Here is an 18,206-nt window from a genome sequence, read left to right as displayed (position 1 = left end):
CGTCCTTGGATTAAGATTTGTTGCTCAGGCATAGAAGGATGAGCCTGGACCCTGGAAGGCACCAAGAACTTGCAGGGATGACATGGTCAGCAAGTCCAGCCCTATGTCTCAGACAGCTCTGGATTGGGGGATTTCTCTGAAGAGGTTCCTATATCCCAGAGGGATAGACTAAGACTAAGGCCATGGTGATGTAGTCTTATACATTCTGCTGCCTACTGGCAGGTGACCAGCAGGCCTTTGGACTTGGGACGTGGGGGCTGCCTGGAAATAAGGTCAGATGGAAACAGAGGTGGAGAGTTGAGGGAAGCAAGAGGACAGAGAATCACAGAAACGTGTCCAGCATATGGGTAACACCAAGGGGTGCCTCCTCTACCCAAGATCCTCCTCCATTCCCTACACTTCCCTTCATTTCCCATCTCTTCTCAAGCCTCTACTCACTTTTACCCTCACACTCAAAGGAGGATCTCCTATAGAGCTTCTCCAATGTACATATTTGGAGTTGTGGCTGCATAGCTGAAAGAGCAGTGTGCAGGAGGACGAGAATTATAGGTTCAAGGGCTTAAGAGGCTCTTAGCCTGTCTCCAGGGAGAAGCATCATGAGGGAGGAGTCTCAGAATCTGGGGAACATCTCAAATACACATGGTAGCATCACTCTGTCCTTCCCAGCTACCCCAGACAACAACGAGGTCACTAGTACAGAGGTTGAAGTTGGGAAGAAGCCCCTTAAAGCCCTGTACATGAGGAAGAAATTTTTTGTTCTCACCCCTCAAAACTCTTGTTCACAGATGGATATGGGCTATTCTCAGACAGGGTCTTTTGGGCTGTGCCAAGGGTCTGGAGCAGGTGTAGTCTGGGGGGTGCAGGTGGGGTTTTTCTTGACAAACTCAAACCATGGAGGTTTAGAATTAGCCACAAAACCCATAGACAGACACCTGAAAAATAAGTGTGCTTAAAGATTAAGCATGTGGTAAGCATTTCCCCTTCTGACTCCATGTCTCAGGGAAATAAAGACCATGTCCAACATCCATACAAAGCCAAGGTCAGCTCCTCATTGCAGCTGTACCTGCGACAGCCCAACAGGACTGGTGCAGTGGCTGTGTGGCTTGGATAGTAGTATACCCTCTAGGCACTACATACTGCTCATTAGGGAAACCCAAAGAACTCTAGGCTGTATTGGGCAAAGGTAACAGAGGTAGACTGTATACTCCAAGTCCACTTACAGAGCCTTCATGAGAGAAGACCGCAGGGAGCTTGGGCTGCTGGGCCACTGGGGTGGATGAGCAACACAGGAAGAGCAGAAGCTGGCCTGGCACAGTATTTTGGACCATAACACACCATGTCCACATGTTGCCATGAGCTACAAGGTATTATTATTACCTGGAGGAAGAGAACAGTTTGGGGAATGCTCTACTGACCCTTATGGAAAGTGAGCATATACTACTTACATCACAGGCTTAGTTACAGAATAAATAGGTTTTAGTGGCCAACTGAACTTTCCATTCTGGGAGTCCTGCAAGTTCCAGGGAGCATCCGGTCTATATTAAGTGTGGTGCTAGCAGGCTCTGTTGCTCACTGATCACATGAAACAGAAAGCCACAGATAGGCCAGTAGATGCGGGTGTTGAAGATGGACTCTGCAGTAGGCAGGAATTTGATGTCAGTTATCAATTAACTGGGCTCCTTTAAACAAATGGATAAATGCCTCAAGGAGGGCCTGACTGCTTCAGCTTCCTCAGAGGGCCTTCTGGACTAGTGTGCTGCAAAGTGTCCACTGTACACCCAGCCTTCCCAGCCCTACCCAAGGTGACTGCTCATCATGGCACAGGCCTCAGGGATGGACCCGCTTGTGGACATTGAGGATGAAAGACCCAAGTGGGACAACAAACTCCAGTACCTCCTGAGCTGCATCGGTTTTGCTGTGGGGCTGGGGAACATATGGAGGTTCCCCTACCTGTGCCAGACCCACGGAGGAGGTAAGCTGCCTGCTTCACAACAAACCCTCTCCAAAGCATTTCCTTCCCTTGAGTAGCAAGTTTCCCTTCTTGGAAATTATAATTTGCTTTTGTCCCAAGAATAGCTCAGTGTCTTTGAGTCCCATCCTGGTCTCCAATCGTCTGGGTTTTTGAGTAAGGGTAGAATGTTTTAACTTGTTGCCTGCTACATCATACCTCTGTTCTGGTTGCAAACAGCAGCCTCTGGGTTTCCCATCACCACCTCAGTGTCCAGCTGGACCCAGAGCTGATTTCTTCCTGGTTCTTTGCATAATGTTATAGCTAGCTGCTTGGCTCCACCAATGATTCATCCAAGGCAGCAGCTCTTCCTGAGAGTGCAGAGGTTCTGCAGGACACCTAGTACTATGAACAGTTTTTTTTGTTGACCAATAAACTGTCTCCTTATGAGAGCCTATTACTTAGTAAAGGAGCCAAGTCTCTGACCCCCTCTACACACACACAGAGCCTCCCTCCATCAAACATTTGTTTCCCTTCACATAACCACAAACTCATGGCACTCACACTGATATCTCCATACTGAGGGCACAGGAGGAGACAAATGAGCTGTGCTATCCTGAAAGCTAACATGGAACATCTCCCAATCTTGTCCCTAGGTGTCATAGGACAGTTGTGACTTTGTGGGACCTGGATGGGATACCACTCAGATTTCTCAGCTTCTCTAAGTTCTGGGGTCCCAGGCTGCACAGGTCTGTCTTCCTATTCCACGGTGTCTCTGCTTTGGTTTCAACAACATGGAGAGCATCCTTTTCAGGGACCGTGGTTCTAAGCTCACTGCCTGGAAGCAGACAGGGTTGTGAGCGTGTGGGCCTGGCTGCTCTGGCTGGGGATCAAGACAGAGAAATCTGTGGTGAAAAAGTGTGTACATGTGTGGGTGGAGCAGGCCCTACCTCCGCATCCAGGAGCAGATAGAAGAACAGACAGAACCATCCCATCTGATAAGAAAGCTCTTCCAAGATTCACGGTGTGTTGACCCTTTTGAAATTCAGACAAGGGCTAGAGAGTTGGCTTAGCAAATAAGAGCACTGCTCTTCCAGAGGTTCAATTCCCAGCAACCACATGGAGGCTCACAACCATCTGTAATGGGATCTGATGTCCTCTTCTGGTGTCTCTGAAGAGAGCAATGGTGTACTCATATACATAAAATAAATACATCTTTATATAAAAAAAGAAATTCAGACAAACAGGACCAAGGAGAGGATAGTAGGACTTCTGTCAATTCATTTCCTTGGGACTGGGCTCGTGGATAAGTACCTTGGCCTTGCTTGAATCTTCTCCAAACAGGCTTCCTAGGGCATTTCAGTAATGTAGTCTATATTGAATGTGTGTGAGTATGAATGTGAGTGTGTATGTGTGTATATCTACACACGTTTGTGCAGGCCAACAGACAGCCTCAGCTGATGTTTCGTTTACCGTATTTTTGACACACTAGCTTTTAGTGACCTGAAATTAGGCAAGGCAAATAGGTATTGTGGCTGTCCAGCAAACTACCAAGATCTGCGTATCTGTAATCTATCCCAGAGCTTAGATTACAAATGTGCACAACCATGACCAGCCTTTTTACATGGATTCTGGGAATTGAAATCAGATTCTCATGCTTGCAAGATGAGCACTTTAACAGCCAGGCTATATCTTCAGCTTGCAAGATACTACCTTTACAAAAAAACTTAGCAACAAAGGCTGTAATGTCTGGGTGGGATCCCTGTAACTCCTGAGGCCTCTGTTGCCCCTTTTTCTGGTAATGTCAAAGTACATGCTGGCAACATGCACTGCTTTTAAACTGTTCTGAGCACGACCTCAATGTGTCTTTTCATTAACCACACTGATATGCTATGGGCAGCCAGGAGCTATGCCCTCACCTTGTGTCTTTGCAGGGGCCTTCCTCATCCCCTATTTCATTGCCCTGGTCTTTGAGGGTATCCCGCTTTTCTACATCGAGCTTGCCATTGGCCAGCGCCTACGGAGGGGAAGCATTGGAGTGTGGAAGACCATCTCCCCTTACCTCGGTGGCGTAGGTACGCTCTCTTCCCATACCATGCCGTCTGCTTAGACCTCTTGGGGACCTCTTAATTGTGTCAGTGGGGCACACCTATGGTGAGAGACATGGCAGGCATAGGAGAACAGGGTGAAGGTTATTGGAAAGTCACAGAAGCTACAGTAGCAGGCCATACATAAAGGAAGGGTTCCACTCATTGCCTACCTGGTCCTGGATGCACTACCATGTCTGCAGGCCTGGGCTGCTTCTCAGTGTCCTTCCTGGTCAGTTTGTACTACAACACGGTTCTCCTGTGGGTCTTATGGTTCTTCCTCAACTCCTTCCAACACCCGCTGCCCTGGAGCACATGTCCGCTGGATCTCAACAGAACAGGTGAGAGTCCACGGGGGCGTGGAGGTTCTATGTGCGGCACTGGGACAGATGCTGATCAAGCTACAGGGCACACACTCAGGTCTCTGCCCTGAAGGGCACATTTGAAATCCAGCCCTTCACCTTCTACTCTTGGCCTCTGACTACCCGCTGAGCCCAGAGCCATCTGGACAGGTTGGTTCATAGAGGCACTTAGTCTCTTGCAGAGTCCTCCATCACAGCGTTGGGGCCCAAAAAGAAACAAGAAAGGGCTCCTGGAGACTGAGGCGATAAATCGGTTGGCAAAGCGCTTGCCTCAGAAGCATGAGGATCTGAGTTTGATCCCCAGAGTTCATGCATGTTCATGTATGTTGTGGTGCATGCTTATATTCACAGTACTGGAGATATAGAGAAAGAAAGATTCCTGGGGGGCACTGGCCAGACAACCTACCCTAATTGGTGAATATCAGGACAATGAAAGACCCTATCTTAAAGATGGATGATATTTCTAAAGATGATACCCAAAGTTATCCTTTACCCTTCATACACACACACACACACACACACACACACACACACACACACACACGGCTCCTGAACCCAAAAGGGAGGCAGTAAACACAGCCCAGGTAGGCCTTTCAAGGGCAGCTTTAGTGACAGGTCAGCTGTGAAGGGCCTGCCACGCTGGCACCTATAGTTCTTGGCTAATGCTTCGTTATGGTATGGACTGACCCCAAACCCTGTGACTAGCCAGTGACAGTGCTCTTGGCTCCAGGATTTGTGCAGGAATGCCAGAGCAGTGGCACCGTGAGCTACTTCTGGTACCGGCAGACTCTGAATATCACATCTGACATCAGCAACACAGGCACTATCCAATGGAAGCTGTTCCTCTGCCTGGTGGCCTGCTGGTCAACTGTGTACCTGTGTGTCATCAGAGGCATTGAGAGCACGGGGAAGGTGAGTGTGGGGAGCTTTGTTGTGCCAGAGGTGCTTTCTAGACTGACCCCTCCGTGGCCACTCAGTGCTTCCTTTTCCAGTCCTGCCTGCACTGGAACTGACCTGCATTTGATGGGGATTGGCTTTCTTCTGACACAGCATGTCCACCCTCTTCTGGATGTATCTGTCGGATGTGTGCTCTTGTTCAAAGCATCCTGTTGGGTCTCTTTCATCCCATTCTGACCACTTTTGCCACTATAACCACTCACACCAACGTATGTGACTGGGACCAGCTTTTCTCTCAGCTTCTTTTCTGTGATTCCCGACAAACCATTGCTCCTGTTGCTCTTTCTCTGAGGACTTAAGTCCCACTTGTTCTCCTGGGATTGCTACAGAGCTGGCCAAAAGCACTGACTGATCCACTCCTATCCTGCTCCGACTCATCACCAGTTGACCCCACATATCCTGTTCCTTTAAGAACCTTCTCCTGTTTCTGTCCACCTCTTCCTCCTGGCTTGGCACTGCTTTTACTTATAAAGTGTTAATAGCACAAGCATTGTCAGGCTCTGCTATAAACAGGTAATTGTCTTTCAGAGATTGAGAAAAGAGATACTTCTGTCTATGTGGCTTCTCTGGAAAGAGAGGTTTTGGAAGTCTCTCATGTCATGTGCAGGTTCTTTTCAGGTGGCCATTTGGACCCTTACATCTGGGCTCTGCCTTTGACCAATGGCTGCAGAGATTCCTCACAGAGTCCACGCAGCCTGTCATGTTCTCAGCAGGCTCTTGAAAATGCGGCAGCAGATTCTGTGGTCTGTGTCACGGGGTTTAGGCACACACAAACATAATTCTCCCTTGCATGTCCTTTTACACGGATACTTAGTGAGCAGAAGCTTGAAAAACCAGCTGAAGACCTATGCTGAGCCAGTGTAGGAGGGGAGAGTGTGGGCAGGAGTAGACAGGGACTAGCCCTCTGGCCATCTGGCGTATCAGGGGAAAGAGGATGAGATAGAGGGCCCTTATAACATAGCAAATGCCTGATGGGCCTAAGAGGGTTGGAGAGAATTTGAAGAGGAGTTCAGAAACAAGGCTGCCTAAGAAAGATCAAGTAGAGCCCACAGCTATTGCAAACGAGGTATAAAAAGAGGAGGCTGGAAAGGGGGGTCTAGAGGAGGCAGCTGTGGGTTGTGGAAAGGGAGGGGGAGTTGAAGAGGGGAGTCTGGGATATGAGAAGGAGGAGGCTGGGTAAGGGAAGCAAAGTCTGGGAATGAGGCAGAAGAGATTGGAGGATAAGAGGAAGGGCTGAGGGTGGGAAGGAAGGCTAGAGAAAATGCTAGGAAGAGGACACCTGTGTGTCCTAGGTCCCCAATGCTCACCTCAGCTGATCCACAGGGCTCAAATGTGAAAATGAAGATATACCTGATCACCCGATGTTTGCTCATGAGCCCAAATCATGAACCTGACCTTGCCCTGACCTCACATTCCCAAGCACCCACTCCTAGCTTGGTCTCAGAAGAGTGCTGAAACACAGGCCCTGAATGTCTACCCAGCTGCTCCTACAAAGGCTTTCTTGTGACACATGCCAGGCCACATTTCATCCTTTGTTATCCTCAGGTGATCTACTTTACAGCCTTATTCCCTTACCTGGTGCTAACCATCTTCCTCATCAGAGGTCTTACCCTGCCTGGAGCAACAGAGGGCCTGATCTACCTGTTTACTCCCAATGTAAGTAGACCTTATGCCTCCAGGGATCATGGCCAGGGAATGTTGTAGGTAAGGGCTGCCAAGGTAATGCAGGGTGAGGGCTCCCACAGGAACTAGGAGGGGCATCGTAGCATGCAATACCTTGATCCAGGACAAGTAGGTAGCTGAGTGGGAGGCACATGAAGGAAGGTAGGGAGCAACTGAGTGCAGTGCAGGGAGGGGCTGACTGGGGACCATGTGTCCTACACCTGACCTCTGCCCCGCTCGCTCCCCATAACAGGGAGCTACAAGAGTCAGGATGCCTGTACCCATATGCTATTAGTTGTCCTTGCAGAAGTATTCTTTGGTGGCCTTTGTGTGAGGTTGTGGTCCATAAAAGTCCCTGTAATAGTGACAAATACAGGGAACATATATGTGTGAATATATATATATATATATGTATATGTATGTATGTATATATACATATATATAAACATAAATATTTGTTCATATATATATATTGAACAGACACATACATATATGTATATATATGCACACATATATATCTCATAAGGGAATATATATATGTATATTTGAACACACACATATATGAACATATATATATATGTACATAAATTTTTGAATATATACACACACCACACACATATATATTCTCATAATTGAACATATATATGTACATTTGAACACACACATATATGAATATATATATGAATATATATATATGAATGTATTTGAACATACACACATATATGTTTAAATATATACACACACACACAGACACACACATATATATCCTGCTCCCAGGACCCCCTCAAAGCACCCCAAAGTCCTGGGTCTGCAAGTTCTTGAGTTAGAGGCTTACCAGACTTACATCAGAACTGGGTCTGGTCCTACCCCCAGGCTTGCTCACTTCTGAGATTTTGGAACAAGCCACACCCTCCTGCTCATGAGTATGCCAAATGTTTTGGAATAGTCAGATGGACCAGCTGGTACAATCTGCCCTCTGCATAATGAGGCCACCCCTGTTCATTCCAGATGAAGACTCTTCAGAATCCACGGGTGTGGTTGGATGCAGCCACCCAGATTTTCTTCTCCCTGTCCCTGGCCTTTGGAGGGCATATTGCTTTTGCAAGCTACAACCCACCCAGGTATGCAGCCCATTTGTGGTGTGGGTGCCTATACAGTTCCAATGCTGAGCCGGCAAAGCTGAGATAGACACAACCACTTGGAACCACACTGTTGGATAAAGGGAGTCCTGTGAACTCCAAGCGAGAATTTCATTCTGAGTAGGGCTTTTGTTAAGACTTCCTGAGGTATTACTGAAGACAAGGCAGGGTGTCCTCTAAAGGTTACCAGGTTGGGCCCTGGTGGCAGTGCCTCAAGTCTACCAGATTACTCAGCTCACCCAAGGCTGGACTTAACTGTAAGTGTATGTAACAAAAGCAGCCAAGGATGCTTCAGGAATCTTGGCATCGTCTGTTTGGAAATAGCAGAACACTGCACTGGGAAGGCATGTACCATGTGACACAGTAGGTCATGGTAGATCAATGGGACAGGGTAGACCATGGCCAGATCCAAAAGAAGATGAGGATTTACAAGCTTTACAATGTGACCAATAAACAGTCGGAAGCTGATCAGACAGGATTAGTAGTTGTCCTTGCAGAACTATTCTTTGGTGGCCTTTGTGTGAGGTAGTGGTTAAGGAGAGCCCCTATATTAAGCAATTTTGTATGAACTTCCTTCTGTCATGACCTCTGGTTTTTTTCCTTCTGTTATGGCTGATTTTTAATGATTTTTAATGACTTATTTTAAATTATTTTTTATTAACATATTTTTTATGTGTATGGGTGTTTTGACTACCATGTACACATATGTGCCTGGTGCCTTGAGGAGGCCAGAAAAGTGTTAGATCTCCTGGGACTAGAGTTATAGCTGTTTGTGTGTGCTGAGAACAGCACTTGTGTTCTTTGCAAGAGCAGCAAGTACTCTTACCCACTGTGCTAGTAGCTCTCCAGCCCCAGCAACTTCATTTTTGATGACAGTGTTCACATGTCTTTCACACTGGGAAGGATGCTGACCCAAGTATGTAATGCATGTACATGAACCATAAAAGCATACATGTAGTTTTAAGCTTACTAGTCTCTTGAAACAGCCAAGATGCTGACACATGCAGATGGTGCTGCCAGATAGTCTGTGCACAGCACCCAGGATGCGTTGCTCTTAAACTAAGCCAGTGGGTCACACTATGACAGACTAACAAGCCAACTTTGTGTGGTCATCCACCTTTCTGTGGGATAGAAGAAGTTTCTGAGTGACTCTTCTCTACCAGCCTTTATGGAAGGATATGTAATCTGGGATATTTTTTTGGGTCATATTTTACTGGCCTGAATTCACTCAAAGTTCACCTAAATACATTATGATTGGAAGATAGTCTTTAAAAAACCTTCATTCATCCTTACCACCCCACGAATACCCAGGCCCTTGGTGGCCCTTAGTGGCCCTGAGCTGGGTTGTAGTGAGGGAGTATAGGAAGAGGCTGAAGTCATCCTGGGAGCATAAGATCAACCCCACCATCCTCCAGGTTCAGAGTGAGCACATCTCAGGCCATAGAGGTGCTAAGGAGGGAACCATTCCACTGCCTCCTATAGAAATCCTGGTTCTGACCCAGAAAGTCCCATAATGGCCATGTGCTTGTGTCCAGGAACAATTGTGAGAAGGACGCCGTGATTATTGCCCTGGTCAACAGCATGACCTCCCTGTATGCATCCATCGCCATCTTCTCCGTCATGGGGTTCAAGGCATCCAATGACTATGGAAGGTGCCTGGACAGGTGAGCATAGGTGCTGTACTGGGATTTACGGGGCAAGGTCATCAGACAGATGTTTAACAGTGGAGTCCACATATGCACAGAATACATGGGCATGTCCCCTTTCTCCGGGGCAATGAGATGAGTAGTATCCTCCGAAGATTCCTGTCCACTGGCAGCCTCAGAATATGACTCGATTAGAAGTAAGTCTAAGATGTAAGTCTACCTTTGATGGAAGAAAAGTTGGAATTGAGATGAGGTAATCCTGGAGCAGAGTGGTCCTAAAGCAATGATAGCTGTCCTACTGGGACAGAACTAGACACAGAAGAAACAGTGGTGATAGAGAGGACAGAGGCTACGATGCAACTGAGCAAAGGCTATGGCCACTGGGTTGTAGAAGAGGGATGCGTTGGTTGCTTTTCTTATCTGTGACAAAAAGTTACCTGGTGGAAATAACCTTCAAGGGGGATTGTTTTCCTCATGGTTTTAGATTCTAAACTTTAGGGAGTTCAATTCATGCTTGCTTGGTCTCATATGGTCACATACACATCAGGTGTGTGTGTGTGTGTGTGTGTGTGTGTGTGTGTGTGTGTGTGTGTGTGTGTAAATTCCTCAAATCATTGTGAGCAGGAATAAAAGAAACAGGATCAAGAAATAAACTCTCTCAAAGATACCCCTGAGACTAGGAATGCACACATACCCTATGTGGGATGCTTTCTATCTCCACCACTACATTCCAACTCAGCTCCCAAGTCACATGGCTATTTCATAATAAAAAATGCATCCAGTCTGTCCAGGTACCCTCAAAGTCAACAGGTGTGACATGGCTTGAAAGTTCAAAGTCTCCTCTGAGATTGACACAAATTCCTAGCTGTAAGCAACTGTAACATCAAGAAGGAAGATATTTCAAGATAAAGTGGGAAACATTCTCACTTTAAAAGGGATGATCAGGAGAACAGCAAAGAAGGACCAAACCAAAGCAAGACTGAAAACTAGAAGAGACAGATGTGAAATCCCGCATCTCTGTGTCTGGTACCCAGGACACATGGTAGTGGTATGAGTTCTAATAGGCCCTGGCAGCTCCACTTCCATGGCCTTGTCAGCTGTAGCTGTGTGGCTTCTCTCTTCTACTGGTTCTTGTTGCCTGCAGCTTTCCTTAGCAGAAGTTCCAAGTATCCCCAGCATCAGGAGGCATCCACAGCAGCTTAGGCTTCACCTTCACAGCTTCCCATGCTGACTTCTCAGCAGCTGCCTATAGGAACTGTGACCTCATTTCACCTCCTGGCTTCCCAGACTTTCCTTAGAAATCTAGGGGGACTTGCCCTATAACTCCTATATTGTACAGGCTCATAAAAGCAGCACCAAGCGGATGATACCAAGGTTTGCTATCCCCATACTGCCAGATCCCTTACTGATGAGGTGAGAATCTGCCTCCTCACTAATGCCCACATATAGATGCCCCCATTCTTGGTTCACAGGTAGAAATTACTTCCCCTTTCTAATTATGGCCAAATACAGGTATCCATGAACCACCAAAGGCTCCAGGAAAGTTCTCATTTGGGTGCTGCTATTTGCTCGAGAACTTTCCTGGAATACTGGAACATTTGCTGGATTGTAGAGTATCCAGTTTCATCCTCACTGGCCTTTTTCCTGCTCCTGCAGAAATATCTTGAGCCTCATCAATGAGTTTGACCTTCCAGAGCTTAGCATCTCCAGGGATGAGTACCCATCTGTCCTCATGTACCTGAATGCCACTCAGACTGCGAGGGTGGCCCAACTTCCCCTGAAGACCTGCCATCTGGAAGATTTTCTGGATAAGGTACCCACAGGGACAGGAAGGGAGGGATGTCCCTAGGAAACCAGGGCCACTTAGGGAGCATGCAGAGCTGCAAAAGGCTGGGGACATATCCCACAGGAAACTGCAAAAAAGCACCTCAGTCCATCTGCATCTGGCAGACAGGATGACCTCAGAATGACAACATTGTTGGGATAGAGAACCCAGGAGGGAGTAGTCAGAGCCTGGTCATAGAGGCCAGTGGATGCTGGGGACCCACAGGCACCAGGCTAGGGATGGTCACTCGGGGGAAGATTCTCAGGGCAGTAACTCCTGGTCTCTGACTCCAAGGTCATAGATTCTCTGTTCAACCATGCCATCTTCCTTATTCAAAGAGAATCCTTCCTTCTCTCAGAGGTGTGCCTATGGCATGTCTTCTCAGAAGGGCAGGGTAGCACTTCTGACACCAGAGGGTGTGTGTGTGTGTGTGCTTAGGTCATGGTGTAGAGTGTGTACATGTCACAGTATGTGACACACATGTCATGGTGGGTGAGAGGATGCACACATGTGATGCTGTGGCTCAAGCACATGTCACAGTGCAGTGTGTACCTGTGTCATGGTGTGGGGCATGTATATGTACCAGTATAGAGTACAAAATGTCATAGTGAAGGTATACATGTGTTGTGGTAGGGGTGCATATGTGTTATAGCATAAATGCACATGTGTCATAATGAGGGTGTGTATGTGCTATAGTGTGGAGCATATATGTCACTCTATAGGGCACATGTATCATGGTATAGGGTATGTACATGTTATGATGCTATATATACATCTGTGTATATGTACATATGTCACTGTGTGTACACCATTTCAGTAGAGCATTCACAGATAATGGTGTGACACACATGTATCATGATATGGGGTGTGTACATGTTACAGTGCTATATATACACATGTTCATTGTGTGTGTGTGTGTGTGTGTGTGTGTGTGTGTGTACATAATGTCACTGTGAGTATGTGCATGTTACAATGGGGCATTCACAGGTAATGGTATAGATGCACATGTATCATGATATGGGGTGTGTACATGTCCACAGCACAGAATCTGTGTTGCAGAGTGCCTCGGGCCCAGGCCTGGCCTTCATCGTTTTCACAGAAGCTGTCCTGCACATGCCAGGTGCTTCTGTGTGGTCTGTGCTCTTCTTTGGGATGCTGTTTACCCTGGGTCTGTCCTCCATGTTTGGGAACATGGAGGGTGTCATTACACCACTATTGGACATGGGGATCTTACCCAAAGGTATACCCAAGGAGGTCATGACTGGTGAGTAATTGCCTGGAGGGCCTGTCCTCACTGTCTACTTTGGCCTGTTGTCCATCCTGCTCGTTCAACAGCCCACCTGGAAGCAGATCTCCGGGGCCCGTGTTCTTGGAGAAGGCTGTGCCAGGCTGACTTCTAGAGTCTGTGAAGCCTCAGTGCTCCCAGGTTGGGGAAATAGAAGGAAAGGATGGGGGGAGGGAGAAAGAAGATCTGGACTTTTCCCCTCCTATTCTTATGCAAGCTGAACCCCATTCCTAGCAGGTCCTCCCTGTTGCTTGGCACAGCACCTGATGGGGGTGGGAAGGATCAAGGTTTGAGGGCAAGGATGCCCAGGGTCTCCTGGCCCTCCATCCCACTGTCTCTCACCCTACTTACCTTTGTCCCCAGGGGTGATCTGCTTTGCCTGTTTCCTCTCAGCCATTTGCTTCACACTGCAGTCTGGAGGCTACTGGTTGGAGATCTTTGACAGTTTTGCAGCTTCTCTGAATTTAATCATCTTCGCCTTCATGGAAGTGGTGGGAGTCATTCACATTTATGGGATGAAACGGTGAGCTGTTCCCATGCCTTACCTCAGGGCATGGCAAGGAATGGTATTGTGGTGCATTGTATGTATGCACAGCTGTCTAGATCTTGGAGACACTCTGAGATAGTACCTGTCTTAGTCAGGGTTTCTATTCCTGCACAAACATTATGACTGAGAAGCAAATTGGGGATGAACGGGTTTTTTCAGCTTATACTTCCACATTGCTGCTGTTCATCACCAAAAGAAAGTCAGGACTAGAATCCAAGCAGGTCTAGAAGCAGGAGCTGATGCAGAGGCCATGGAGGGATGTTACTTACTGGCTTGCTTCCCCTGGCTTGCTCAGCTTGCTCTCTCATAGAATGCAAGAACCAGGGATGGCACCACCCACAATGGACCCTCCTCCCTTGATCACTAATTGAGAAAATGCCTTACAGCTGGATCTCATGGAGGCATTTCCTCAAGGGAGGCTCCTTTTTCTGTGATAATTCCAGCTTGTGTCAAGTTGACATATAAAACCAACCAGTACCATACCCTAAGATCCAGGGTAGGGTCAGGATGTCCACTGTTCTTCATTTTTAAGGATGGGCTGTTCAATGAGGCCATACAAGGAAGCCTGAGCCCAGTGTCTTCTGCAGGTTCTGTGATGACATTGAATGGATGACTGGGCGGCGGCCCGGCCTCTACTGGCAGGTGACATGGAGGGTTGTGAGCCCTATGCTGCTGTTTGGAATCTTCCTGTCCTACATTGTCCTTCTGATCCAGACACCGCCCAGTTACAAGGCCTGGAACCCCCAATATGTAGGTCCTTCTCACAGTGCTGTGGGGATTCCTCTGGCTTGACCTAGCACCCATAGTACTACCCACAGCTTAGATGACCTACACATGGCAGAGTGGTCTGACCACTTCTGGTAACAGGGAAATTAGAGATGTAGATATGATGATTGGCTATAAGGCCTGAGGCTGCTGGCATTTCAAGGCCAGGGCTTTGGTAAGCAGAGAGTGGATCCCATGGTGTCTAGACTCTAGGGTATCTGTTCTCAACCTGTAGGTCATGACCCACTTGAGGGGAGGGGTCTGAAAAACAATTTCACAGGGTCACCTACCATTGGAAAACACAGATATTTACATTATAATTCAGAACAGTAGCAAAATTATAATGCAGCAACAAAAGTGAGTTTATGGTCGGGGGTGACCACAATATGAGGAACTGTATTAGGTCACGGCATTAGGAAGGCTGAGGACCACTGCTCTTGGGACATCATAGGTCCTAGTAGCCTCCTTGTTAGGGATATGGCCTCATTTCACTGTCTCAGTGTGTCTAGGGACAAACAGCCAGAAAACCGCTCACTTTCTATCTGTGAGAAGACAAGTGATGAGTAGAGAATATTTTATGATTAGCAATATGACCCCAGTCTTTGACCAGTCTCCTAAGGTAGGGTAGTCTCTTCTAACTGTGAGTCCTGTCCTTTATCCAACTGCCTGGTCCTCAGAAGCACAAGTTCAGAATTTGACCTGCACACATGCCTTATCTCCTTATCACAGGAGCAATCCTTTCCAAGGCATTCCCAAAGAAAGATCCCAGCAGGGACCTGCAAAGTAGGCTGTATACTCGAGAGGTTTTCTTGAGAACTGTCTCATTAGATTGTACCTTCTACAACATCACTCACCCAACTTCAGATGTTTCTTGTGTGTTTGCCCACACAAACACACAAGAAACATCTGAAGTTGGGTGAGTGATGTTGTCATGTCACAGAGGAGAAAGCTGGGAACCCAGAGTATCTAGATCCAACTGGCCTCTTGGTGGTTCCCACCTCCAGGAGGGGCTGGGGTAGAGGAAATTCTGGGCAGACTTCTTTAATTTTCTCAAGAATCCATGTGCTCACTGTTGTTACAGGAAGGGTGTGTGTGTGAAGTGGCCACTTACGTTGGTGGTGACCAAGAATCTGCCTGACTCCACTTGGAGATGGGTGGTGTGGTCTCTGTCAGGACACATATCTGAGCATGCTCTTTTGTCCCCACAGGAACATTTTCCCTCAAGAGAGGAGAAGTTCTACCCAGGCTGGGTGCAGGTCACCTGTGTGCTCCTGTCCTTCCTGCCCTCACTGTGGGTCCCTGGAGTTGCTCTGGCTCAGTTACTGTCCCAGTACAAACAGAGGTGGAAGGCTACGCATCTGGAAAGTGGTCTGAAGCTACAGGAGAGCAGAGGCTGCTGAGGCGGAGAACTAGGGTAGATCAGGGTTGGGAGGAAGACCTGTGCCCACTCAGATGCAGCCTCATTACACTCTGTCCGCTACTGAGACCACGTGATTATTGCTTTCCCAGCCTTCTGTATGGTGGAAGACTCACAGATTCAGGGTAGCTGCGTGTTGCCCGGTGGGAGTCCGTGTGATGCCATTCCTCCAAAGCTAGGTCTCACAGGATGCACTCTGTGTGGACATGGCTTTCCCCTAGAATCCATGCTGAGTTGGGTAGCCCTGAGTGTATTTTGTTGGCATAGTGGCAAGACCGTGGAACCCCTTTTCTCGGAGTAGCCTCCACATTACTAATTTTAGAAATCCAGACCTAATGTTGATCTTCAAGGGAAAGCTGAGCTCAGGGGTGTGGGGAGCCTGAAAGGCAGGAAACTTCTTCCTCCCATATCATCCTGGTGTTACCACATCTATAAAGAGAGAGATCCACAGGTGCAGATTCCAGACTATTAGAGGACTGGGTTTCCCATGCCTACAATCATTGCTGCAAGGGAGAGGTGGTCACAGGTGAGGAGGGACTGACTGTACCCTGTTTCACCAGACATATTGTCATTTTTATTTTTCAAGCTTGTCAAGAAGGTACAAAATGGCTCCTGGACAGTTAGATTCTACTCTCTTGCAAGTGATAACCAGTTATTCACTCATATCTGTTCACCCACTGGTACTCTTCACCAGTGGGGGCCTCTGCAGCCTTGAAGTATAGCCATGGCTCCAAAGTCATTGCAGGGTTCAGAGAGCTGCCCTCCACCCTGTTCTGTTTTCTGCCCCTTCCATCAAGATTGTGAACTAGGGTCATCTCTGAAACCTGGGGACTTGGGCAAGCATGTTCACTTCTTGTACCAACCAGTGGCTTTGTGATGCTAGTAACTTCCCAGGCACAGCAGACCCTGGTGCCTTTGGGGGGAGAGGGTGGGGAGGGGGAGAAGGATAGTGGTACTGTCCACAGTGATGACATTTTAAGCAAAAAAGGCTTATGTGTGTGCAAATGTGACTCTTACTGGAAGCCACCCTTGTCAGGGTTAGCCCAGAATTCAAAGTAAACATGAAAGTCTCTGTTTATCCATCTGCATATTCACTGAGCAATATACACAGAATGAACCCCAAGGTACACAACAAAAAGTACTCAAGTCTACAAAGGGTTAAAGCCCGTACTTGGTCCAGCATCCTGGACTATGACAACTGCCTATGTCCATCCATTCTGCCATTGATAAATATTCTTGATAAGCAGGAATATTAGAGGCACCTATCCTTATACAAGGTATTTTATGTCCATATCATGTTTCAAAATTGAGTTGTCATAGGGGCCTATTATCAGGGAAATACCTTCAGTGTTGGGCATCATAAAAGCAGGGTGGGCTCTGCCAGCACCTTGGAAGAATATGCCTTCTGCCAGGATTGAAATGGAAGCATGGGCCCTAGAATTTGGAGTCCTGCTTAGCCATAGAGAGCAAGGGTTTGGGTGCTAACCTCTTCAGAATAGTCCATTCTGCACACATTCTTGATACAGCTATGAAAATATCCAGGTAGAAGGAAAGATGGACAGGAGGCATGTCCAATGGATGGCTTACAGGTAGGCATATCAACATATGGGCAGTCCAAAACATCAGAGGTTCCACCTCTATCAAACAGGTTGATTGTTTAGAGCCCCTGATGAGTGCCTGGGATATTGGGGTGGCTACCAAAGCACTATCCAGGATGAGGTGAACAAGGGGCTCTGCAGAGCAAAGGTGAATGAATGACCTGAAACTGCATGACCATAACTTCATGCAAGGTATCCCTCAAGTTGACCCTACCCTTGAGAAAACCATGGGCAAGGCCCATGCAGCAAAAACCAGACCACAAAACCTGCAACCTGTTGGAACACACTACTTCTCAGGGCAACAGTGTCAACATAGAAATGAAGCTGCTATCAATAGCCTGTGAACTCTAAGACGAACACAGTGTCCATGACTAAGGTTAGGATTATACCCAGAGAGGTGTTCATCTATACTCTAGGGTGAGAGGTAGTTCTGCATCCAGGCAATCCTGAGAGCACAAGTTCAGACAAGTCAACTTACTGTATGGGAAGCAACCCCTCTTACATATGGGTGGAGCTGGAACTCATTGTGAAAGACACCCCCATGTGACTAGGGAGTGAGTCTGGTACCTCACTCAGGATGATAGCATTTCCTTCAGATACATCCATTTGCCCAAGAATTTCATAAATTCATTGTTTTTAATAGCTGAGTAGTACTCCATTGTGTAAATGTACCAAATTTTCTGTATCCAATCCTCTGTTGACGGACATCTGGGTTCTTTCCACCTTCTGGCTATTATAAATAAGGCTGCTATGAACATAGTGGAGCATGTGTCCTTATTACCAGTTGGAACATCTTCTGGGTATATGCCCAGGAGAGGTATTGCTTGGTAGTGCCCTCATTCCTGGGCTTGGCCCTTTCTTCGGACTCAAAGACAGCAGTGGTTGTCTTAGTGTTTCTATAACCCATCTCTACTTAGCCTTCCTTTTTACCAACCCCTGTGATGATCTCAGCTCCATCCAGATAAGCA

General features: G+C 47.3%; 1 protein-coding gene across 6 annotated transcripts; it reads left to right on the top strand.

Moving 5' to 3' along the window:
• The first annotated feature begins 1,721 nt into the window (after positions 1 to 1,721).
• On the top strand, positions 1,722 to 17,995 carry Slc6a18 (solute carrier family 6 (neurotransmitter transporter), member 18). Of its 6 annotated transcripts, none has more exons than NM_001136087.2 (12): positions 1,722 to 1,972; positions 3,883 to 4,023; positions 4,239 to 4,376; positions 5,128 to 5,309; positions 6,900 to 7,010; positions 8,025 to 8,137; positions 9,691 to 9,819; positions 11,458 to 11,614; positions 12,962 to 13,052; positions 13,275 to 13,434; positions 14,046 to 14,208; positions 15,432 to 17,995. In NM_001136087.2, the coding sequence occupies exons 1-12, from the start codon at positions 1,816 to 1,818 to the stop codon at positions 15,621 to 15,623; spliced, it is 1,734 nt and encodes a 577-aa protein (NP_001129559.1). In that variant the 5' UTR covers positions 1,722 to 1,815; the 3' UTR covers positions 15,624 to 17,995. The 6 variants fall into 6 exon arrangements, with proteins under 6 accessions (NP_001129559.1, NP_001162117.1, NP_001035782.1 ...); NM_001168646.1 differs by lacking the exon at positions 12,962 to 13,052 and adding an exon at positions 12,686 to 12,890 and having other exon boundaries at positions 13,305 to 13,434; NM_001040692.3 differs by lacking the exon at positions 12,962 to 13,052 and adding an exon at positions 12,686 to 12,890.
• The last annotated feature ends 211 nt before the right edge of the window (positions 17,996 to 18,206 follow it).

The sequence above is a fragment of the Mus musculus genome, chromosome 13, assembly GCF_000001635.26.
Source record: "Mus musculus strain C57BL/6J chromosome 13, GRCm38.p6 C57BL/6J".
NCBI classification, from domain to species: Eukaryota; Metazoa; Chordata; class Mammalia; order Rodentia; family Muridae; genus Mus; species Mus musculus.
Note: the sequence above shows the minus strand (reverse complement) of the source record. Positions and strands in the feature narration are given on the sequence as shown.